The sequence below is a fragment of the Diadema antillarum genome, unplaced genomic scaffold (genome assembly GCF_040938485.1).
Source record: "Diadema antillarum isolate AM-2024a unplaced genomic scaffold, OU_Dant_1.0 seq00000523_RagTag, whole genome shotgun sequence".
NCBI classification, from domain to species: domain Eukaryota; kingdom Metazoa; phylum Echinodermata; class Echinoidea; order Diadematoida; family Diadematidae; genus Diadema; species Diadema antillarum.
The window spans coordinates 1,528,971-1,555,598 of NW_027271475.1; the positions used below are offsets into that span (position 1 = coordinate 1,528,971).

Here is a 26,628-nt window from a genome sequence, read left to right on the forward strand (position 1 = left end):
TATGTATCAATCCCACTGTACATATTTTCATGTGCAAAACAGAAATGTGAAAATAAATTTAAAAAGGACTTTGGAATTAATGTTGTGACATTTCTCAGTTCTTTTGAATGTACCGTATGTATGCCTTGCTTTTTGTTCAAGCCATAGAAACCTTGAAAGAACCTTCTCAAGTGCCGTATGCAAAGCAAACTGCATTAGACTGAAATTGAATAAAAAAAAAAAATATTCAAAACACACACACACACACACACACACACACACACACACACACACACACACACACACACACACACACACACACACACACACACACACACACACAAATATGTCTTCAGTATAAACCCTAATTTTCTTCACCATGTCATTCACCAAACAGATTGAGTTCACATCTGCATGTACATGTATATGAAAGCACATTTACATTAAAATGTACGTGGTACATTTGTACTTCATATCAAAATTTTGTACGTGAAATCTGTATTGTAACTATGGCTGACATGAACAAAATATGCCAAATTTTATACATAATGTATACATGCACTTACTGTAAAACCAGAAATATTCACATGCATGAAATCTTTGCGAATTTTGCAAGGAGCCAAGATTCGTTAAAATCAAACTACATTTGAAAGTTTTTGTCAATACAATGCATTGAATTAAAAAAAAAAAAAAAGGCCGTCGGCTACAATTTGCACAAGTTTTATGCCACAAATGTTTCTGATTTTACAGTATATGCATATGGACTTTTGCAAACCACTGCAGTTTTTAAAAGAAAATAAAGATGAAAACATGGGTATGAAAATAGTTGGTATAACCCATCTAGTCTTAGGGTATAAAACTTTCTGCAGAAATTACCTTGTCATCATTAAGGGACTGGCACCTCTGAATTTCTCTGCATGTTTTATATTGGTGAGAAAGATGACATCAAACCAGTTCAATTCATTAAATACTCAGAAACATATATTAGAGACAACTTTATTTTAACAAAATTTATCACATTGAGAAAGAAATGGGTATTGCTATTCTAATACGTATTCAATGTGTTGCCTATTCAAGCTTCAGTAACAAATTTTTGAAAATTTGTTTACCGAAGCAAACAACTTAAAGGACAAGTTCACCTTCATAAACATAAGGATTGAGAGAATGTAGCAATATTAGTAGAACACATCATTGAAAGTTTGAGGAAAATCGGACAATCCGTTCAAAAGTTATGAATTTTTGAAGTTTTTGTGCAGTAACCGCTGGATGAGAAGACTACTGCAGTGTGTGAATAACTTAGATGTCACATGCGTACAACAATATAAGGAAAATATAAAGAGAATTTCACAAAATTTCATCTTATGAAAAAAGTTCACATTCCCCCGACTCGTTACCGACAAATGTTATGGGTAATATTATTCCCCCTGCCTTTAGAAAGAGCCAAGTCAAGTGCTCTTTTATTATGTGAAAAAAGTGAAAATATGTTGAATTTTCTTTATATTTTCTTTATACTGTTGTACGCATATGACTCACAAGCTGTAGTAGTCTCCTCATCCAGCGGTTCCAACACAAAAATTTTAAAAATTCATAACTTTTGCATCGATTGTCCAATTTTCCTCAAACTTTCACTGATGTGTTCTACTAACATTGTTGCATTCTCTCAATCCTTATGTTTATGAAGGTGAACTTGTCCTTTAATATGAACAGAAAAGGGCCCAACTGATTTTCTTTATTTTCTCCACATTATGAAACAAAATCATATAATGCAGTATCTGGAGAAATTTTGTGTTTTTTAATTGAATTTTGACATCAAACAATTACTGGAGTTACATACAATTCTTTTACCTTCTCAATTAGGGATGACATAGTATAGTTGAGGATGGCCAGTCGAGTCGCACAAAGTTTGGGGTTGCTACAGTATGGTACCTTTTACATGAGATGTTTGCATACCAAGGTTATGCATCTAGGTTCATCTACATGAATCAAACTACATTTACAAGGTAGATCTACATGTACTCACTTTACAAGCTGTGTTAAAAAAAAATAAACAATAAACAACAAACACACAAAAAAAAATCAGTATCTTTCAATGTAAGTCATGTTATTTAAGCTTGCTGGAAATCTCGACAGGAGACGCAAACAAGGCAGAGATCGAATTGACTTATTTTAATTTTTATTGATTAATAAGCTACAATTCAAGAACAGAACACAAGGCAGATCACCCCCAAATTGAGACCACTTAATAGAAAGAAAACACTAACACCAGTATTCTGGAGCTACATTTATCTGATATTACAACACCACAAAGACTGTAGCAACATGTATTCTCTTGTTACAAATAGAGGAGAGGAAAAAATGATGGTTGATGTCCACAAGTAATGAAACGCCACTCACCGCATGGCAAGGAAAGGAAAAACCTTTAGGAAAATGTTCATTCAGTGTGTCACCTGTGCCATGAATCTTACAGACCTGAAGGTTCATATCGTACAAACGGTATACCGACACATGAAACACACACTGGGTGTAAGCCTGGTTTCACTTTCTATCTCCAACAAGCATGCAGTATGCTGTATGTGGCAAACTCATTATGTAATCCCATGTGTATAGCATAAATTGCTGGCAAGCCTTTTATGCCCCATTGTGGATCAATTATAGACACATCAAGAGTATTTCACAGAGGGCCATGGATGTAAACAGAATTGTTACTTTGTCACTGCATGGGTATCTCTTTCTGTCACAAATGGGGAAAAATTGCCCTCAAATGTAACACCCAAATCCCATACAGTAATACTTAATTCTCACTTTCAAAGTGCATTGGTATTTCTTTCTTCCATTAAATGGGGCAAAATCACCCGCAAACGTAACACGTAAAGTCACATACTGTATGACCCTTTTCTCACTTCAAAGTCTCTGCTCTGATTTGAGAGGGGGCAGTCACACTGGGGAATTCCATGTACAACACGTAGATATCTTTCAATATCAACTTGGTCCTACTTAGCCACAAATATATCTAGCAAAGCATCCGAGTCTGCGTAGTTTAACTTTACAAATTCTCCACTGAGATACATGGTGGCAACTCTACCCATAACTGAGCAGTTCAAATCTTAGACTTAGCCCATTTCACCAACCTGAAATTATGATCTGATGTGCTAATGTATCTCTTGATGGCAAGTTTGTACGTTAGTAGACAATTCTACCTCCTTGCATTTCACTATTGAAATAATCCACAAGTATGGAACAAAGGTGGAAGGATACATAAGGAAGAGAATTAGCAGATTATTTTCCCTAAGAATTGCACAGCACAAGCCAGTCACAATTTGAAGAGGATTTTCAATAACTCAACTGAAAAGATTTTGTGCACCCTCCCCCATCTCCCAAAGTAAATCTGGATGGTAATGACCTGAAGTTCTCAAGACAGCTGCAAAGAAGCACCCCGACACTACAGTATCATATTTAGGCAACAGTTTATCCTTCCTAACGCGGAAACGGTTTTTTATACACAAGACGACTCCGGAACTTGTGATGTACACTTGCAGCAAAATATCATCAATTTCTAGAGAACTGGACGTATGTGTACATGAATGAGCTACAAACCAATATGGATGCATTAGGAAATACAAGCCTTTTCTTTGAGTCATAAACAAGAAGGACCTGCGCATACAAAAGCTAAATACTTGCTAACTGAATAAATGAGCTAAAAATTTGACAAGATCAAAAATAAGTCAATCTTTATATGATGTACATAGCATCAATGAAATACTTCCACATTGGAATATTTGGAGAAAAAAAAGAAAGAAAAAGAGGACATGATAGAGATTATAATGAAAAATACAACAATGATTTACACATTGACAGAAACAAACATAGTCTGCAACTGTTTGCAATTATCTACGGTCAAAATGTTTCAGATAGTCAAGATTTTGTTACATACAATGTAGTATTGGTCGGAACCAAGGTTACAAACTGCATACACAGAATAACACAAGTGCAATGTTCAGATCATACACCATATACACCGTGCTCCATATTTATACAATGCTTACAATTCTTTATGTATACATTTCTCTTTTGATATTCACATCATGCTAAATGTGCATACACTATATTATGTATTTAACAGGGGAAAAAAAAGCATTACCAAGCGAGCCTTCCTACTATCAATCCACTAAGATACAAAAATAGTTTGACAATTTTTTTTTTCTCATCATGTTACGATGTAGCTTCATCATACAAGTAAGCTTAGTTTGTTTCATTTGTTTTTTCTCTACAGACTATAAAATTACATAGCGCTGCATGAAGTGAAAATTTGGTATAGATTAGCTACTAATTTTGAGGGTGACAGACACGATAGGTAAAGACTAGGTTTTGATCGGACATGTCAGCACGACCAGTGTACAGCTTGTAGAGAGGCTACAACTTCCACTTCCAACGTACTCTAGCCAGCTAGTGCCGTAATGTTGTACCATAGGAGCGAAGCGGATGCCTTGAAGTATAGGAACCCTCAGCGAACTATCATGTTACTCTAAAGAAGAGTGCTACAGATATCACACCTTCAAAATCTTTTTTTTTTCTTTTTTTTAAATTAATGTCACTTATTGGCATTTGGGATGGATACTACAAAGATACATGTACAATTGTACTTTAATATGCAGATAATGGTAGTCTGAATACACGTGGGTTTCACTGATACTCCTGCAGTTGTTTTTGCAGAATGGCTTGTTGAATAACGATGGCAGAGAAATCAAATTACTTCAGTGTCCAGGGAACTGCTTCTCCCTAAATAATTGATTTCTTTTCATTCACTCTGAAATGTAAGATTGTCGGCCTAACGTCCTAGACCTACAAAGGAATCTGTTTGTGAGATAGTTCTCAGAAATTTGTGAGAAAATGCAAACACATGTTTTGGAATGGTCTTGTGCAGGGGAAAGACTTTACACACCTTCATGATTGTCCATTGTCAAAAATAAGGGCAGAAAATTTCAGCATGTTCGTTCCCAGTTCCTACACAGTTGAAGAAAAGTCTGGACTTTCATTCTAGTTACTGCACTCCTAAGAAATAACCTGAAACAGTCATTTGGAAACTTGGTGTAGTGGGACATATAGATCTTGAAAAAAAAAAATGGTACACCCTTATGTCCAGACGCATTCCCAGTCTTTTCATGTATCTTGTTTTAATTTACAATCCCCGTTTAATTATGTAACCTTCAATAAAAACACTATAGCTTAATGCACTTTTTACTGCATTTCCCAAATGTACATCTTACTAACCATATACTTTGTACTATAGTAACTATCCTACAATCATACTTTTTGATACAACCTTGGTGGCCCATTATATATCTTGAGAGGCAACATTTTCCAGGCCTTTGAAAAAGCACCATAAAATCTCTAATTCAACACGCATACACACAAAAGTAAAAATCAGAACATTGGTTTATGGGAGAATTGGAGACAAAATGTGGATCAGTATATCCAGAGTTAATTCATCCACACAGTAAATCTTGTTTCGGTCTTTTGGCCTCTTTGCGCCAGTTTGTATCACAATAACTATCTATTAAGTGTTGGATACTTATAAAACTTTTTGCATCAGTCCACTGCCAGGGCTCTGGCAAATAGTGTGGAGAAGGCCCATTCACCTCCTATCTTTTTCAGCTTTGTCCATTTGGTCTGGTTGGCGCTGACACCTTTGGAAAACTCTGCAATACGTAAGTGCAACTTTAGCAATACTTGCTGTAACCATGGCAACAGCAAGGTAATATCAAGCAACCAGCTGAGAGTACTTCAGTTGTTACCATGGTAACCTATCATAAAATTGGAAAAAAAAAATGGAAGAAAAATACCACTGATGGTTTTATCAATACACTCAAATCTGAGCAAACCCTACAAAGAGTGATTAGGTCGAAAATGCTCTCAGTTTTGGAGTGTGAATGAAGTCTTGAGTTGAAATGTAACACTCTTTTCCAGTGTGAACTGGGACTGGACCTCTCGAGTACCAGTAAAAGCAGAGCTGTTTAGATTACAAACTGAATACCAGTGTCCCTCTCTGGTGAATTGCAAATTGCTCAGCCTTGTTGTAAACTCTGATTCTTTCCAACAGGGGGCTTGCAGTCATACGCAATGTGCCGTCAAATCCAGAATAGTTTTGGAAACAAACAAACCAACAGGAACCCTAGGTAACTCTGCTATAACAAGATTTCCGTCGCAACGCCATATAAACATGATCATGTACTTTATGCCGTCACACCATATTCAGTTGTGAGGAAACACAAGATGTGACCTCATTAAAAAACAAACAAACAAATGATCATGATCAAATGTTCTACTTACAACTATTAATATAACATATTTTTTCTTTGACTAGGTCACACATGACCTATCCATTTTGATCTTATCTCCTTTATATTTGTTTATATTTGTCATCACTTGTTCTGTCTAGATATTTCACGGCATATACTTTTGTACTGTGTTGTTTCGACTTTGTGATTTACATTGAGAAAAGATATTCAGAGAATAACTGGAAGTTGTATCAATAGCAAATGCCTATGAGGATACATTTCAAAGTACACAAGATATCTCTCTGCTGTAATAACAAAAAGACAGAAAATGGACAAGTGTGAATTAAAAAGTGTGGGAGGTAAGCCAATACACCACTATTGTACAAGATAAATAATTCTGTCTGCTTTGAAGGAGTTTCATTTCCACGGGTGAATGAATACAGTAGTAAGTGCACATATTTTACTGGATTTACGGTTACAACACAAGGGATGTGGTTCCTTTGCTGTCAAGGGCATACTAACGCAACCCAGCATTTCATACTTTGACTACTCATAGAGTATCACCCGAATTGCTGCAGTTTCATGAGCACAATGTGAGCTACCATTAGCTCAATCACTTGCACGAACTTGGGAGCAAAAACGAAAGGAAAGAAAAGAAATAACTGAAAATATACTTATTCAAATCGATTCATAGTACTTAGAATAAGACCTACACATGTGGCATAGCATCTCTTTGCACAAAATGAATTGGCTGAAGGATTGATATCTTTTTTTAACAATCTCACAGAATGTTGCCGATCACGTTTTGGTATGTACAATAGACCACTGAACAACAAATCTCCTATTCACAATGCATCTCGACATTGAGCATCTGTTGTTAACCGCAATATTCTGCTTGTTGTCATTTAGCTGAATGCAAAATCAGAAGACACTATGCAGAACGTACACAATCCATGTTGTGTGGTCAATAAATCTACAGACACAAAACAAACAAAACATTAACTGTGACTTAGCTCTCACTTAAGGCATATTCACATGATCTAAGCAGGTCAAATATTATATTCATAGCAGATAATCTGGATTACTATTCCTCAAGGCTGATCAGCCATGATGCTTAGCTTCTTTGTTTTATAATCTAAACATTTAGAAGCAGGAAATGGATTACTTTCATACGAAAGCACAGGCAACCACTGTTTAGTTAACACTAGAGGGCCCTTTACTGGCAGTAGCCGATATCATAAGATATGTTTAAAAAAAAAAAAAAGAAATGAGAAGAGAAAATGAAATCATGCCCTAGTCATATCAGTAGCATATACAAGTATGTGTAATTTTGTTGGTGCTGTGTATACAGTGTGTGTAGAGAAGTAATGTGCGCGGGGTAGTGAGGAATCTGATGTTACGTGTTCCTGACTTTCCCGGGCACGTAGTTCTTGTCCATGACTGGTTCCTGCAGGAACATGTGAAGGCTCTTCTCGTTCTGTGCCAGTGGATGTCCAGCGATCCTGGGCAAGAGATACAATGACAAGAAGGAACAGATATGATGAGAAGTGGAACAGTCAAACCTGCCATAGCAACGACCTGCCGTATGAAACCACTAAACTCAATTTCTTCCATAGAAAAGTCATGTTAAAGACCCTATCTATAGCAGCCACCTGTCTACAATGGCCACTGACAGATGTGGTATAAATAATAAGTTGATATTGTAATGAAGGAAAATATGGGAAATGCAGTAATGTAGGAAAATGGAAATTGGCATGGAAATATGAATCACACCATCTTGAGCAATTTCGCTGCTGCACACGATTGATTGGAATGCCTCTACTTCTCAAGCAATCTCTCGATCTAAGTTTATTGACCTTTCTAGTGACCAAGGATTGACCTTCAAAATTCCTCTGCACGAAGAAAGTACTTTCTAATTCATTTATATCCATTACACCAATATCATTCTATATAAAGTGAAATGCACAACTAGAAAAAATATTTGGGGGGGGGGCAAAACAATGTAACTACACAACATTATTGTAATAAAAATAATACACAAAATAGAATATATTTACTTAATAAATGATACATAATCTAAATAATCAAAGAAGGGATGAATTGCTGAATTGTCATACACATGAGAGCAAATGATATAAATAGATGAACATTTGACTTCAGACTTGCTTCCTCATTCCTCTATCTCAGAGTGATACAATTTATTGTGGAACTTCACACTGGCTGACCCCAGTGAAACAACAAAAGCAACACTGCAAGAAATGAGACAGAATTGTTTTGACTTTGATATTCAATATCACTCGAGACAGACAAAACATGACAGAGTTCACAATTGTCGCATTTGATACCAGATATGCAGAGACTCCAATTCTCCCGCTTTCGACGGGCCTTAGATAGCACGAAAGAGCTTCTAGAAGCCTAGCTTCCAGGGCCCTTAAGCGGGCCCTGGACCCCGGCCGCGAGGAACCTTCGCGCACATCAACTTGGAGTCTCCCGTTTGCTAGGGGTTTCAGGCGGGAGAATCTCCAGATCAGAAGGTGCTTGGGGTTGGAGTCTCTGGATATATGCCTTCACAGTATAACATACATAGCACATATCCCTCCACAAAACAGTCCTTCCTGAAATTACACCTTGTAATTCCATGTATACGCTTCAAACTCCTTGGACCCTTAACTTTGAAAATTCATGATTATGTACTGAACATGTCACATACTTCGCAAGCATATTATTTCATAAGCAGGGATGTGACAGACAATTCTGTAAGTGGATGAGTCCTCGATTAAGAATCACAGTGAAAGAATGTCCCTTTTGGAGAGAAATCTTAGCAAAGTCAGATTATGCACTGCATTTCGGTGAAATTCCTTCTCTCATGGAAGGCAATATTTTCGCAAACTTCAATTTCGAGAATACAATGTACCAGGCTACTTGCAAATTTTTGGGAAAAAAACACAGTTTCTAAATACACATGGTGTTATAGAGTGAATGGCTGGACAGGAACTTACTTATTCCAATTCATGAAATTCTTCCTTCGAGATATTTTCATTGCAACTGATTGACAAATTGCCCTACATCAACGTAAATAAGCACTGAACTGATCAGTGTTTTAGTAGTAGCCATGATAAAAAAAAAAAAAAACACTTGCTGTCGGGCGGAAGCTCCGTAGTCCAGTGGAAGCTCGGTAGTCCAGTGGAGATGGCGCCTGTCTGCAGATCAGGAGGTCGTAGGTTCAAATCCTGCTCGATTTTTTATCATGGCTACTACTAAAACACTGATTAATTCAGTGCTTATTCATGTCGATATAGGGCAATTTGTCAATCAGTTGAAGGAACTTACTTGTTGATAAACTCCTCTAAGTGTTGTCTCCTCTCCTCAATAAACTCCTCCTCAAAGATGCCATCTCCCTTCTTCAAAAATGGAAGTTGTTTGGTGAGAGCTTTCCCTGGTAATGGAGGCACGACAATCTGCAATAGAGGAGAGATGTGACATATTGCAATTGACATTGCACCAACATTGGTGGAGAGCAGACAAAGTCCATTGGGTATCAAGTATGTAGTAAGGCAAAATGTAATTTGCTGGTTTGTGGGTCTATTTGTTTTGTTTTGACCAGATGACATTTAATGTGGTCTAAAGGTCATGACTAATGCACAGCATCAGGCTGTAGATGAAGTTCATTGATTTAAAACCCACACACACACACACACACACATACACACACACATACTCTCTCTCTCTTTATCTTGTTCTTGTATACATACAAACACAAGCATACAGAAAAAAAAATAATAGTACACCATAAACAAGTCAGTGATAATTTTAATTTCTTCAGGTATATGCAAATCTTGATAACTTATATTCCAAGCCCAAAGGTTGTACATTATATACTTGTAAACATGACTGCACTTTCTAGTATTAACGATGTAGCCTAGTACAGATTGGCATGGATTTCAAATTCCACATTCTTCCACTTATATTGCTTTGACAGCTTTATGCCACAAAGGTGAAAAGTACCTAAAGATGCTATAGGATATAATTATTTTATAATGCATTATAGAGAGTAATTGAATTTAAACAAATAAGCTCATAGAAACTTCATATTTGGTCAATCTTTCTTGCCCGTGCACTTTGTGAAACAAGCAAGTCGATATGCGGCATTGTTGTTACCTTAACTGCTAAATAGTACATGTGCAACATTGTAGCATGTACCGGCAGATTTTGATACTTAATGTATAACATCACAAGATACAACTGACCTGATGTTAAAACTTCTGTTAGAACAGAATTCACTAACATGCCCCGTCATACCAGAGTACACTGCAAGATGTGCAAGTCTCTACATAATATCATCTTCTTTTGAATCTAGTCAGGTGAATCTTTCTCCAGGCTCTATGCTTTTTGCAACACCAGAGAAAATGTTCACTGTTGTACTTTGAGAGTTCTGACAGAACTCCTGGCCCCATTTCATAAAAAAAGTTTACATGTATATGATAGCAACTCTTGCTGAAATGGCAATTGTCATGGTAATGACAAGAATCCAGCTTCCTGATTGGCTGTTGCTATGGTAAGTTGTCATTCCAGCAAGAGTTGCTATCATATCAACTTTTCATGAAATGGGGCCCAGATGAAGGCTTTCTTACCTTGCTGTCTCGTTCTAGTTCTTGCTTCAGGAATTCAAAATCACTGTATCTCCGCCTCACTGTGGATTCCTTTTGCTTAAATACAGGTAAATTTGTCTGTGGAAATGGTTATAAGGGGAGAAAAATCAGATAAAACTAAATGTTGATTTGTAGTGAACAATGCTAATTTACAATGTAATTCAAGATATTTGTAAACAAGTCACGGTTGGTCTGTTCTAAATTGGTTCAGTTTAACTGACATGCATGCAATTAAAGTGAAAGTGCAATGCATCATGAAATGCATTGCACATACACATGCAGCACACAATTGAAACTGACCTTAACTAACATTCCACATTTCCAAAATCATCACTTCACTTCTAAATTTTTATTTGGACTCGTAGAACAATTTTGCCAGTGGTTAAATTAGTAATTGAGAACTCCAGTCACAATGAGAAATTATTGATCCTCTTTCATGACAAAAGTTTGTATTTGACTGGAAACAGTTCCACGGCAACATTTTCAGGAGTTGTTAATTTAGTGAATGTTGTTCAAGTCTCTTATAAATATATGCAAAAACAAAGACACACACACACACACAAAAACACCATGTACATACATTATTATGTTCAATGTACATTCTGTTGGGTAATTAGTCATGCATACTTTTTGGAGAATAGCTTAACAACAACAAGAGAGACTGATTATGATAACTGACCTTTGAACATCAAGGAAGCACTGACAGAAAGTATTCTTGGGAAATGATACTAAGAGGATAATGTAGTCCTCTGTGATTGAGACACTGTCAAAGAGAGAGTTAACCCATTGAAGACGAGTCCCGAGTATACTCGGGCAAGTGTCTATGGGAAATGTGTGTTGTAGCAAAATCAGCCAGTCTTCAATGAGTTAAAAGGTACAGGGTATTATATGACTCTCATGTATTAGGAAGAGCAGTAAAGCAAAGAGGGAACAGTACATGCAATGGACTAAAGAGATAACTTGGAATAAATCATGTATATGTAGCATGGCATAAACAAGACAGACTTCATCACCGGTACAGATTAGAGGGGAATGCATTACATGTATACAACCAAGAAAAGTTGTGCTGCGATACTGTGGTCATGATACAATAGCACGGACATATTAAAGTACATTGTATGCATGCACACACACGCACAAAAGAAACGAAAGTCCAGTTTCATTATGCAAGCAGCCAATAAACCCATACTGTGATTTGCTTGGGGAATGGCATGCACACTGAAGTGACTTTCTCTGCCTGAATGGCACAGATGTCTGGAAACTAATTGCCCATGAATAGAGATTTTCACCTAATCTCCCTAATCCCTAATTGTGTAACCATGGCCTTCCTGTCAGAGTGAACAACAAGAACAATGTGCATTGCTACGCCTGAGTGGACTTGCAAGTTATACTATTAGGTTGGTCACATTTGGATGGATTTCTGAATGCTGAAGAGAAAGCTTGACAAGTTCTCGTTGTAACCGAGTGCATTTTAACCTGTTCCATACGGGAACCTGGTGGCATGTGTTTTAAGTCTATGGAGATTTCAGAATTCAGTATGGAATGGGTTAAGGGTTAATCAACTTGGTGGACATAAAGATGGCAGATGAAGGGATCAATAAATAGGAAGTTTGTTCATAATGGGACGCTTTAGGGGAAACCAACTCTTCATCCAATTCTTGACACATAGCTAAGTACTTGACTCTGTGGTTGCTGTTGTACTGGCCTACAATGGGACTGTCAAAGACTGGAATAGACCCAATATTGCAACAGTAGCCATCTCAAAGAGACCAGACAAGGAACAGATTGGTTTACTGGTGGTTTACTAGAAAGAACAGGATCTATGTAGAAGGCCACAAATTCTGCAGATACAGAGAATACAGCAGTGTGATGGGGAAACCCTGACAGAAAATGCAAAAGATAAGAATTAAAATGTTCCACGTTACAAAATAAAGCTTCTCATTTGTCTCAATGAAAATATATTTAGAGTTGGTGCTAGAGAAAGAAGTATTCAATGTAGCTCCCGCAGAAAGGAAGGCCTTCCATCCCCTGTTATACGCATCTGGGACAACATTCTGTGAGAAATGCCTATACACTGACCGGAAAATGATCCCAGGCATTATCGCCTGGGATTAATGCACAGTGGAAGAGTATATGTATGAAATATAGTGACATCACAATGATCACACACACACCATACATGATGTACACTGTATGAAATATATCATCCTTTGTAGAGTTTACCCATAATTCATAGTTTGTACTCTCTAAGTGGTGATAATATCATCAGTGTTCCTTGATATTCAATACAAGCACTTGTTTCTACATAAATATCATAACGACATCATTGTGAGAAACTCTAAACCTGTGTGGGCAGTGTCTGGTATGTAAAGCAATTAGTGGCAAAATGGTGTGATACCCGGTACAGGTGTATTCTGATTCACAGGTGAAATTTGGCAGACATCCAAAGAAACGAACGGCTAATTATAAAGCTAGAGACACAGAGTAGTAGAGTACATGAAATGAGATTGGAACAGTGAAATGACTGCACACATGTTTTAAAAGAAATCCAATCCAACCAATCATAGAGATTGAACAGGAATTGTTCACTCTGATAGATTATTTCGAATTCAATAGTCACTGAAAGAGGTCACTAAATCGTGACACTGCTTGCATACCCAATCCCAATATTTCACAAACTGATGTTGCCCCCATACCATGGTGTTCAGTCGACATTAAATACACGTATTATGATTATGTATTAGACTCTCAATACCATGGGCTTGATTACAGATAATGTAATTTATTCATATTGTGAATTGTGGGAGGGCAGACTACAACACAACACCATCTTTTTATTTATTCTTTTTGAGGTCTGACATGGAAATCTTGACAATGAAATTTAAACCAATGATAATTCAGAGAAGAGAGATCAGCTTTGAGGATATTTTTATAGTTTACGAAATCAAACAAAATGGTGAGCTTCAAAAGAAAAGACCACAAAACATGCTGTTATCGATCATACACCTCTGGTCTAAGGACTCGTAACTGACTGTTACTGCAGTGTTAGTGTTAGTTAGTGAGATGGACCTTCAACAAATCACTCACCAACATTCATTCACACACACTGACAGTACATGCATGCATATTGCTGCAACATGCAGTAGGACTACCTGCGTGTTGACGCCTCCTTTCTAATTTCTCACGACCTCAACGTGCAGTGTGCAGTTACGCGTGCTGCTGTAACTACTAGTGATCGGTACGACTGCCATTGGGTTGCACACACTGTAAAGTAACATCACTCACCCTCATTCGAAGTTCATAGTCGGTGTATCTCTTGTTTCCTATACCATGTGTTTGTGGATTTGCAACGTCTATTTCAAGAAAATTTGCAGGGGCAGCATAAGCATCATCTAAGGTTTGCCTCTTTGAAGCCAAACGGCTAGTGTCAGCGGCTTTGCTATCATCCGACGCCATGTTTCGTTCCTTCCTGCTTTAGCAAACTGCAGAATCGATACTCGACTTCGATCAAAAAAAAAAAAATCACGATCGTTTTGCAGTACACTGCACTGTACTTCTCTACCGCTACCCTACTTGAAATGGCTTCACATCCTACAAATATGAACGCACCACGGGCAAGCATGCAAAAAGGGGTGGTCTCTAGCCCTCCTAACTGTTTTTGTACATTTTCTTTTGGTTTTGTTTTGGTTTTTTTAAACCAAACTAACGCTGGAAATCTTCTCTATCACGGGGCTATATTTACGAACAGATACTGGAAGATAACACATGGTCACTGGGACAGTAATCCACTTGTAGAGTTGTCCTGTTATCTTTTGTCAAAAATACAGGAACAATCTTTGAGTTAATTTTGAAAGCCATAGGCGGATTATTTCAAAACACAATTATAGAATTGTTGGAATGTTGACAACAATTTAAAGCCTAAATAGGTCCCGTGTTTTTAAAAGATCCATCGTCATATAGCTTCTGCGACTCTATTGAGGAATTTTAATTCACAAATCTGTCCGGTTACATGGGGGATCCAGGAATTCCGTAAAGGAGGGGCGCCTTGATAAAATCAAAGGGGGCGCACACGCCCCCATTTTTTATTTATTTATCATCATTATATTTTTTTACAAAAATTAAAGGGGGGCACGTCCGGACGATGCGCCCCGCCTGGATCCGCCACTGCAGTTACCTCCATACGTCATGTAGATTGATATATAAATATGATAATTTATCAAATAGAGAAGAAAGACTATATTTCTCTTGAGACGTTCATATGAAGAGTCTGTTCGCAAAAACCGATAAGTCCATTTTTGAAGATTTTGAAGTACGGTCTCTGTCATAAAATACAAAATAATACCTTTTAAATGATATATTGATCACTACATATAAAGGTACATTTTTGAAGTTATGGTCAAAAGAAGCAAAAATATTCTTATTATTCTCTTTATTTTTTTTTTACCTTTAATCGCAAATATCTCCATTTTGGCAAATATGAACTTATCGGTTTTTACGAGCAAACTCTTCATATTCAACTTAAAGCTCTTATGATGACAATCGCGGGTCAACATTGTGTATACAGCTGGGTCGATGGTACGTTTTAAAAAATGAGAGGGCCCTTTACATGGCCGGCGCCACGTTTTCGAAAATTAGGGGGGGGGGGGGGGGGCAAGGGGGGCACGTGCCCCGGGCACCACTCCTTGGGAGCGCAACAAACGAAAAAAAAAAAAAAAGAAGGCACCAACGGTTTCGAATATGCGGGGGGGGGGGGGGGGGCGCAAAAAAAATAAAACAAGATAAGAACAAAACGTGATGATGACGCAGAAATATATACAAATTTCGGCTCACTCGCGCGTACTAATTTAGAGTATCTTTTAAAGTCCTCAGTTTGTTGGTATAAATCGTTATCTATTAGGCCGTCACTATATATTGATTAGAGTTGTAAGATTTATTAAGCAAAAAATAACAAGAATTCTATGTTTTGTAAGCTGACATACAAAAATTTTCGGCTCGCTCGCTGCGCTCGCTCGCCAAAATTTGTCAGAATTCATTACATTTAAATCACCCTCAAAAGACCCCTTTTAAGTGCTTGAAAATCACATATCATGTGGACTTTGTTTAAAGCCTCCTACCGGGATGGGGTTGGGGTTGAACACTTTTTCAGAAATTAGGGGCGCAATTTTCGCGCTTGCCCCGGGCGCCGTTTCCCTAGATTAATACGCCACTGGGTGGGGCACTTCCGGGTTTCATCAGCTATACACACACAACCTAAATTGGTAGGCAGGACTAATAAGAAGCTAGTCCAGATGGTGTCACCCTGGACTAGTGCTATTCTAGTAATGCTAGCTTGACTTGCTTATTGGACTACCGTGAAGTTAGTAATGACTACTGGACTTGGTAAGCCAAGGCAAGTAATGACTTCTGGACTTGCATAATGCTAGTCATGATGTTAGTTAACACTGCTGGACTAGGGAAATCAAGCTAGTAATGAGCATAAAACTACTCATCATGTTAGTAGTGATTGCTGGACTAGTTAGGCAAAAGATAGTCAAAGAGTGCTGGACTAGCACAAAGCTAGTCATGTCTGCTGAACTAAGTTACTAGCTTTGGATTTCCATGCTAGTCATGACTGCTGGACTAGCATGAGACTTGTAATGGATGCTGGACTATGCTGAGTAAGGCTAGTCATTGCTGCTTGACTAGAAAACGACTAGCTTTAAACTAGTGTAGATGGTGTCAAGTTACACTAACATAGAGCTAGTACAAACAGCTAGACTAGCTTATTGCTGGTCTGGCCCTTTTGACTAGCTTTCACCAAACCTAGTGCAGCATGCGTGACAAGCGAAAGCTAGTCAAGGTCTCGGAGATGAATCTGAAATGAAATTACATGTATGCAGATAATGTAACTGTGACGAAAATACATTAAAACAAAAGCAATAATATCAGGTTAAAAATCTCAAATTTTATTCACCCAACGAATGCAGCAAATTAATGTAGGCATCATGAATATCACAAATGAATCTTACATAATTGAAAAGAAATTGAATTGCAGCATTGAATAAACATATGAATATACAGGGTTACATAAAAACACTCAATGCACAATGGGAAGCATGAAATAAATCAAGAGTCGAGCTCTACAACTGCATATCTCCTTATATACAACATTTATATAAAATTGAACCCATAAATGGCCATGTGTTGTGAACTTGCAACCCAAAAGGGTGGACCAAAAAAAAAAAAATTATGTTATGATTCATTGTTATATGAGCTCATTAAGCACATGAAATTGTGACACGGCAAGTGATAGAATAAAAAAAAAAACGATGAAGGTGCGGGGGAGGTGAGGGGGAGAGGGGAGAGAAACGGTACACATAAAGTCTATGGGAGCGATTTTTTTAATTATGTGAATAACTTTGCTATACTAGGAACTAGGCAGTTGATTTTGGTTTTTTCTTACAGCTAGGACAGGTATAATAATCCAACTCCAAATGCATTATAAATTTCTCAATGATAATTATCTCAAATCAAGTCACAAAAGCTTTAATCATATGACCAAGTCAACTTAACACTATGAGAGCAAATTTATTATAATTCATAATTTTGGTATAATATGGGCTACAAACATGATTTGAGTCTTCTCATCCTTCTCATTATTTCAGCTTCATAACGCATGTTTTATTGTACAGTGTATTAAGAAATATAAATTATATGTGGCTATACAACTCGAAATCTGTGTCAAGGAGTAGCCGCAAGGCAAAGTCTGAAACTAAAGCAGAAATTCATTCCCAAGGATTGTGTACTAAATGTACAGTACATGTAGTTTGGAATTTAATTAGAGAAATCTGACTCTGGTTGCTTTCTTACAAATAATTATAACATAGGCATATAGTAATAACTCATTGAGATAATGTGTGTGGTTCCTATACAATTTCGTTATTACAGAGTATGTTTCATAAACTTTCACACACAAACACATTACTGTCCATAAGAATAAGATGTAATGAGGCTTGCAGTGATGTAACATCCATTACAAATGTAGGTACATGTAATGTATTAATCTGATCTAAAATACAACAAACGGAACAAATTCTCTAAAAATTTCAGATTTTGACTTTCTTTTTATATCATGCCATTTTGTACAGAAAGGATGCATTTCTGAAGGTGGTATCAAGGTATGAAATCAGACTAGTACAAGACCGATGTTAGTACACAAAACAGTCTGTCCAAAGGGGTTTTCCGAGGTATTGTCATGAACAACATTTCATGAATATTCTTTATCTTTAAGGTATCTACTTAAAACGTATCTTGACTGTAAAGCTTTCGGGTCTGGAGAGCAAGATTTTTTTTTTCCTCTCTTGGGGGCCCTATCCTCTGCCCCCCCCCCCCCCCCCCCCCCCCCCCCCCGAGCTCCAAGGAGGTTATCACAGCAGGTATTGAGGCATTGTCATGAACGTATATTCTACACCTATAAAGATATCCACATACACCATATCTTGCCTATAATGCTTTTGGATCTGGAGCACAAAAGTTTCTCCCATCTTCCCTTGCCCCCCCCCCCCCCTCGACCACATGCTCAACATGAACAACCTTGGGACCCTACCCACTAAGGATGATCCCAACCAAGTTTGACTGAAATCTGGACTCCGGTTTGAAGAAGATGGACATGTGTTTTTTCCCCTTGGCCCCCACCACCGAAACTTGGGTCTTTCCATGAACAAACTATATCCTTTATAGGTAAATGTATAGATCTACAAATAACATATTAACTGCATTGTTTTGGGGTCTGGAGAAGAAGATTTTTAAAGATTACCCCCTTTTTCCCCTTGGGGCTGTCCCCCTGGGCCACATGCTCTACATGAACAACTTTTGGTCCCTACCCCCTAAGAATGATCCCCACCAAGTTTGGTTGATATCCGCCCACCAGTTCTTGAGAAGAAGATGAAAATGTAAAAGTCTATGCATGACGCATGACGAACAAAAAGCGATCGATCACAATAGCTCACTCAAGCCTTTGGCTCAGTTGAGTTTAAAATACACACAATGAACATTACCCACTTCACTAGCAGTTGTTAAGACCACATTTTGAAAACAGTACATGGATCGACCAGTCTCTGTCCTAAAAATAGATCAATTTTTTTTTTTCACCAGAAAGCCAGTTTCTGACTAAAGGCAGTTTATTGTGTTACTGATATTTGATCATCTAATATTCAAATTAAATATCAACTAGCACTAATTGACAAAATTTGAAACAGTTAACCAAAATAAACTAACAATTATACCTCAAATGACCTTGTTTTTTGACTTTTGAGGCTTTGATCCTGTCATGTGACTTCAAAGTGTGTCATAAGGGGAAAGTTACCATAGTGCACCTATTATCCAAGTTTGGTTACGATTGAAGTTCAAAAAAGTTACTGAAACTGTAACAGATGGACACATGGAAGGAAGCATGGATGAACATACAGAATTTGGATCGTTTTGTGTCATCACAATATTTGGTGAATACTGCCAGTTGTTTGGGAAAATAAAATCTTCCCTATAATAAGGTTGTTTTCAGGGCAGCTTGAAGTTTCAAAACAAACTCTTTTCATCGACGAGCCCTGTTCTACTTTTAGTGTTGAAGTGCTGCAGTACGTCCTGGTAACAGCTTCATGTTCAACTACAGATGAGCCTGATGAGGCTGACTCTTCAACAAGAATGTAAGTTCCAACTTCAGAGGAGCATTTAATGTATCTCAAAAGAGGAAAAAGCAAGGATATGTACGTAGGGCCTATACACCGATGGTAGCTGTCTCTTCTCGTTGGGCTTCTAATCTAACGTTGGAATTGTGTTCAGGTCAGGGGCTTGGTGGGAGCTGCAACTACTCTCTCTCTGCCTGAGTTGATGAGTGGTGTCATAGCTCCTCAAGGTCTCCAAACGATACTCAATGAATCCCGAGATCCTTGTCATACAGGTACTCCTGAAATATAAGAATGCATTGTAGGTCAAAGCTTTTTCTTGAGTCTCAACAAATTTCACTTTGGCACAGAGTTGACTATAACTGATGAAGATCTGATAGCAGTAGAAATACATGTAGTGGCATTCTTATGGAAGAAAACGAGAATAGGTTTATAATAAATGAACGGCGCAACTGGCATGTTGGAGCTTACGTTACATTACGTTACGCTGGAGTTTACGTACATCCAACCTAAGTCATGGAATCAGACCAATCTGCACACAAAATTTATTAGACATCTATGAACATGTACATCAAAGATTATCAAAAGCCCCCACATTGCCTGTATATTTGCCCAATTATTTAATTAAGACATAGATGCAATTAATTTCCCTGTAAAGGCCATTTTTTTTTTTTTTTTTTTTTTTTGGGGGGGGGGGGGGGGGGGGGCTCATGACCATATCCTGAACAACTTTGGGTCCTTGCCCCCTATGATCAACTCCTAGTATGGTTGAATTCTGTCCACTATCTCTGGAGAAAAGTTGAAAATGTTCAAGTTTTTGCAAGCTAGATGAATAAGATACCATGTATGTCACTTAAGCTTTCTGCTAAAGAGGGCTAAAAAGTTGTAGATCACATAAACTTATGAGTATAAACTTACATATCCTTGTGCACCTTGTGTGGTGTCTCACAAAGTGGGGTACTGCATCGCAACTGCCTTGGCTTCAACGCGTCTTTTTGCTCACTACTTGGGTATCTGAATTTAAAAAGGAAGCAAGAAGAATGTTAATCATATTCTACGAAGCAAATATATATCATCAAAAAATTGACCTCATTTCAATCTTTTATTTTCATGTTTTTTTTTCTTGGCATTAATTTCTATTGCTATTCAGTACCGCTGTTTCAAGTACATTTATTCATGTGCTTCTTACACCAAATATCAGTTAATACAAATGAAAATTTCATGCAGATGGGTTAAGTGTGGATGTGCACAGTTAGTAGAAAAATACAAGATGTGATTATCCATCGAACTTTATGGCAAATCAATTTCCATTTTTTTATTCATCATTATTATAATTATATCATAAGTATTAGGACTATTATCATTTACATGTGGCCCAATGGGGCTACCAAGACAATAAGTCAGCGCGGAGTCTTGTAGGTACACTCTGTTTACATGTTTCATACAAGTATATCAGTCTTAATTTTTAAATCTATAACCATCACTTCATTTACAACGTTATACTTACCGGTCCCTTCATTTTTTTTTTTTTTTTTTTTTTTTTTTGGGGGGGGGGCACATTTTAGACTGGTATTCTCTATATTTGAGAAGACAAAAACAAAAGTGAACAGGCAAATTAGATGGTGCTATATTGCATGGAAATGTATAGTACAAGACATGACAATGGGAAACTGGTTTTCCAGACCAGTATTCAAACAATTGAACTTACGCTGTACAGTTTTCTGCTTCCATTATCAACAAGAAATATGCTACGATGATCTGGATAAGCAGGTGTCTCCTTGGAGTGCTCAGTCAGAACTCCTTCCATCAGCTATTGAAGTATCTCCTCCCCCTTGGAGTGATGTGTGTGTTGAATTCCTGGGCAAATAAGTAAAATTTAAAGGTTTTACAAATCATACAAATTATGGCATGAGGATAATAGGTCCCTCCAGTTTACATTATAAACTTGAAGTGCAAAATCATTTAATATACATATTTGCCATAAGCAACGTTCAGCTCTACTTACACAACTCAAGACTGACCATAACATGTTTTCACTTCTGTCGATACAGCAAGTACACATTTTTCTTAAATACGAGTACTAACCTCTCAAGGCTTTCATTTTCAGAGAGAAGGACAGCTCCAAAACTGCTCCATGAAGAATAATTAATACTTGAAAATCATTTCTTCAAACAAAACAAAACCAACAAAGCTTTCAGTCTCTTAATGTAGCCTCTTATGTAATTACTGAGACTCTAGAATGTAAAATAAATGTGAATCAATTTCAAACTAGTCTCCCTTCATTAATCATCGTGGAAAACAACAGAATAGCTTACAGCAGGGTTAGTGCAATGGAAGTCCATATCTCAGAGGCTCCTTCGCTGATGTTGGCCCGGTGTTTCCAGCATTCGTCAACCCTGCATTCAATGGCTAGTCGTTGGCCACATCTGTTACATGTACTTCTTCAATCTGGTGATCTGCACCCTCGTGGTGTGACAGAGACTGTACAGCTATCAATCTGTCTTCGTTCTCCAAATGATGACCCCTATACCGAGTTCCTTTAAATCACCATCACTCCCGAAGAACTGTCATGTTACGTCTTTTTATCTGGAGGAAAGCATGAAAACACAATGTTCAGAAATGGATTTAGAACTCATCTCCACAAGACAATATGCAGTTCCGTTTTGTCCACACAAATACTAAGTGTGCATCAATAGAAAAGCTAGAAATTACTTTTTAGCTACATCGATCAGCATATTTAGAAAGACCCAAGATGATCTCTGCCAAATTTCAATGCCTAAGGTCACCTGTAATTTTCATAAAAAACAATGTTCAAATATAGTACCCGTTGTCGTCTGCTAAAAGGGGGATCGATCTCCATGATGTGTGAGCACGTTGATCTTCAGCTAGAAGTGTGATGTCACAGTGGACTAACACTTAACAGTGCATGCATCGTATTTCTTATGATTGCCACACATGACGTGGGAGTGCAATAGCACTATGGTATTCTCCCAGCTATGTGGATGCTCGAATGTGGTGGCAAATAAAAGTCCTTTTTACTACATAGGTCATCACAATTATATAAATCACCAAATTTCACCATTTTTTTTTATTACCGTATCAATTGAGATCACCTTCTGGCAACACAGTGTCAGTGATTCGGCTGTCGACTCAATAGCAATGTAGAGTTTCTAGACGCTTCTAGTCTACTGCATTAACCCTATTTCAACTGGGCTATTGGAGACCAAGTTTTTACGGGGGGGGGGGGGGGGGTCAATTTGACCCCCCCTTCAGATCTCTGCCGCCGATCGCGCGATCGCCGCAAAATTTTGCCTGAAAATAGAGCCGGATGTCAACTACAAGATTACACGGTCATACAATAGAAAAAATGTTGATTTTATATTTTTGAATAAATTAACTATGCAAATTTATGCATGAAATTATATTTTTACATATAACTCCAACAAAAAGACTGAAGGATTGCTAAATTTTTGTGTCAGAGTTCCTCAAGACACATCACACAATTTTCTTTTAAAAAAATAGCGCAGTCAAAATCAGTTTCTTTTGTTTTTTATTGTTTTGTTAATTTTTCATGTATTTCACTGTTTTTTCGATCTTTTGTTTTCCATTGTTTGTTTGGTTTTTTTTCCCAAAATTTGTTGCAGGCACTTTTTCAAGCTTATCTACATTAGAATTGATTAATTTCAATGGTTAAAATTTGAAATAATCTAATTTATATCAATTAAACAAAAAAACAAACAAACAAACAAACCACAATTTGCATAGGATTTGCACAGAAATCATGAATTTGAGCTGTTTTCAGGTTGACATGCATTATGCAAAACATTGCGTACCAGGTAACTTCAAAACGGTGTACCCGGACATCGCAAATTTGGTCTCAAAATATGCGGGAGACTTCAATGAAAAAAAGTCATGAAATGACGCGGCAAAATCTTTGCGCGTTGCGGAATCGTGGCGTGAAATGTCGAGAAGGGGGCCAATTTGACCCCCCCCCCCCCCCCCCAGTTAAAATAGGGTTAATTATAGCACAGCTTTATATACGTCGATCTCTAACCGTGGTCTAAACTCGACCAGACGTTTCCCTCTACATACTTTACAGTGATCATCTCTGTGTGCATGATGCTATGCTTGTAGTCCATGTAGAGTTCATACCACTGCACTGTAGGCCTAACTTTAGGTCTATAGTACCGCAATGAGAACCGGACCTAGGCCCTAGGATATAGCTTATCCTGGAAAACCGTTCAATGTAGGCCCTAGATGTTTAACAGTGGTCTAGGTTCTGCTTCTACTACGTTCTAGGGCTAAATCGTGATATCGGTCCCCTCTCATTCTGCGTGTGTGTCTCCACTAATGCGCAAAGTCTATGGAGGTTGAAAGAAGTCCCCAGCTATAGCGGTGAAGGGTGAGTGGGGACCTAACCGGAGTTCTAGACTATCTACTAATACTAGTTGGGCCTAACCCGTTAGTAATAGTAGACCTATTTCGTGTTAATGCTGTTCTAGTTGGAATAGAATAAATGAGTAGGGCCTACAATTAACGCCAACGGTTGTGAGACTTGTTTAGACTAACGGTTAGACTTTTACAGTTAGACTTAGAGTAAGCCCTACCTCGGTAGAACCTGTAGCGGTTTTCTACTATGTATCATATTGTCTGGCATTCTGGCTGTTGTAAATTACGCTGTCTGGCGACCCCAGTATTTTGTCAACATCCACGCGAACTTTTCTTTGTGCGCCGACACATGACAGGTGCGCACTACATTCTCCGCCTTTGTCATCGTGCCGAGGTACGCGTATTTCACATTCCAACAGTAGTCGGATTTTCATAAACACACCCCTTGTTTTGCTGTCACGGAAACAAGCTACCAATTAGTGGCGAGCTGTACACCTTCATCAGCCAATTACCACTCTCAAAGCTCCTGTCCGTGACACGTTTTCTCCGATCACGCTGTTTCATTTTCCACGCTTCCTCACTTCACGATTAGCTTTCATCCTGAGAGCACGTTCTAATCGTTGGAGTCACTCACGTCCGCATATCACGTCCGTATATTACTTCCCACGCCTTTTCTCGCGCATGATACCTCGCGCCGTGGACTGTCATTTCTTACGGATTATTACATTTCATACGGAATATTACACTTCCTTGGATTTCATACCTCGCGACATTCGCTCCTTTTTATATCGCGACTCGCCCTTTCTTCATGCTCTACACTCCAACCTGGGGATTTTCTGTGTAGCTGCATTCAACGCGATTCGCGTCGTTACATCGCTGCATCGGTCCTGCTAGCGTGCTGTCGGTGGTGTGCAGACTCTATCAGGGACCTCGCAGTTCTTCGACCCAGCGCTCCAGCGGTGGATCCTACCCTCGCTTGTGCTAGCCGCGGCACCCGGAGGCTACTCCACGCTGTCGCTGGATCATTTGTACATATTTACATGGGACACTGTCGTCTTCGGACACCCTAAGTGCATTCGGAGTTAGTCCATATTATTTCGGGAAGTGCAATACCCATTTCAAGGACACTGTTCACCTCTACTGGTGCCCTGGTGTTTTCTACAGTCCATACACTACTGTCATACGGTCGGCTACCATTCCTGCTGGTGGTACCTTACTTCAGCCCTGTCGTCCCGTTAGCCACTCGGTGAGTAATTGTTAGGTATTACATCATAGGCCCGTACCAATAATACCTACATTGGTGACCCTGACGTGATTGTTTAGGGCCGACTTCACGTCTTCTCATCCTCCTTCCTTCACTTCTACAATGGCCGACGGCGACGAGGGTAACGCCACCCCGGCTGCCGCGACATCCACGCCAGCGGTCACGGCGGTTAGCCTCAAGCTCCCTCCCTTCTGGCCGAACGATCCCGCACTCTGGTTCGCGCAGGTGGAAGCGCAATTCGTCACCAGGAGTATTACTACTCAGCAGACGCGTTTCGCATACGTAATCTCCTCCCTGCAGCCGGAGATCGCACAGGAAGTGAGAGAATTCATAATCTCCCCTCCCACCACCGACGCGTATGACAAGGTGAAGGCCGAGCTCATAAAGCGGACGACCGTATCGGAGCAGCGGCGGCTCCACCAGTTACTCACAGCGGAGGAGTTAGGCGACCGCAAACCTTCACAACTCCTGCGTCGTATGAAGCAGCTGCTCGGCGACGCGACCTTGGAAGACAGCATCTTGAAACAGCTGTTCTTGCAGCGCTTACCACGCAACGTTCAGCAGATCTTGGCCTCCACATCCACGGAAGTCTCTATTGAGCAGGTCGCTGAATTGGCGGACAAAATCATAGAGGTCGCCACACCCCTATCGGTCGCTACAGTGACAGCTCCGCCGTCCATGCCCCAGTCTTTCCCCGTTCCGTCGGCTACTCTCCCACCGACGTCTCCCAGTCCCCCGGCGGCAGATCCCGTAGCGCACCTCACAGCACAGGTCGCCATGCTGACGACACAGGTGTACGCGATAGCTTCCCGTCTCGACGAGCGTGGGCGCCAGCGTTCCCGAGGCAGCAACCGCGGCCGTGGAAGCGGGTCGCGTGGTTCTTCACGGAAGCGAGCCGACTCTAAACAGCGCCACGCCGGTAGTGAGTGTTACTACCACTGGAAGTTCGGCGATGACGCCCAGCAGTGTCGCTCACCCTGTTCGCGGCGCAAACAAAAGCCGCATCCACCACAACAGCAGGGAAACGGCCCAGCCAGAGATTAGCGGCGACGAGTCCCTCTGGCAGTGATACAACAGGTCGCCTATTTTACATCACAGATAGACAACACGGCACACGCTTTTTAGTCGACACTGGAGCTGAAGTCAGCGTCCTTCCTCCTTCAGCAGGTGATAAGACTAATTCTTCGCCCACATTTCATCTACAGGCGGTGAACAAGTCTTCTATCACCACTTATGGAGAGCGCTCACTCACGCTCGATTTTGGTCTCCGTCGCACCTTTCGATGGATTTTCATCCTAGCAGATGTGCCTACACCCATCATCGGGGCAGATTTCTTGCGACATTTTGGTTTGTTAGTGGATGTCAAACACCACAAGCTCATTGACTCCACTACACACCTTTCTGTCAATGGT

The 26,628-nt window shown here is 39.1% G+C and overlaps 2 protein-coding genes across 2 annotated transcripts; one reads left to right on the forward strand and one right to left on the reverse strand.

The window, feature by feature from the left end:
- Nucleotides 1-7,254: 7,254 nt before the first annotated feature.
- LOC139734333 (sorting nexin-12-like) lies at nt 7,255-14,380 on the reverse strand. Its single transcript, XM_071645126.1, has 4 exons — nt 14,189-14,380; nt 10,886-10,981; nt 9,585-9,712; nt 7,255-7,756 (listed from the first exon to the last, which is right to left on the reverse strand). The coding sequence occupies exons 1-4, from the start codon at nt 14,357-14,359 to the stop codon at nt 7,651-7,653; spliced, it is 501 nt and encodes a 166-aa protein (XP_071501227.1). The 5' UTR covers nt 14,360-14,380; the 3' UTR covers nt 7,255-7,650.
- Nucleotides 14,381-24,188: 9,808 nt separating this feature from the next.
- Nucleotides 24,189-26,375, forward strand: LOC139734334 (uncharacterized). The gene has a single exon (XM_071645127.1). The coding sequence runs from the start codon at nt 25,319-25,321 to the stop codon at nt 26,258-26,260; it is 942 nt and encodes a 313-aa protein (XP_071501228.1). The 5' UTR covers nt 24,189-25,318; the 3' UTR covers nt 26,261-26,375.
- The last annotated feature ends 253 nt before the right edge of the window (nt 26,376-26,628 follow it).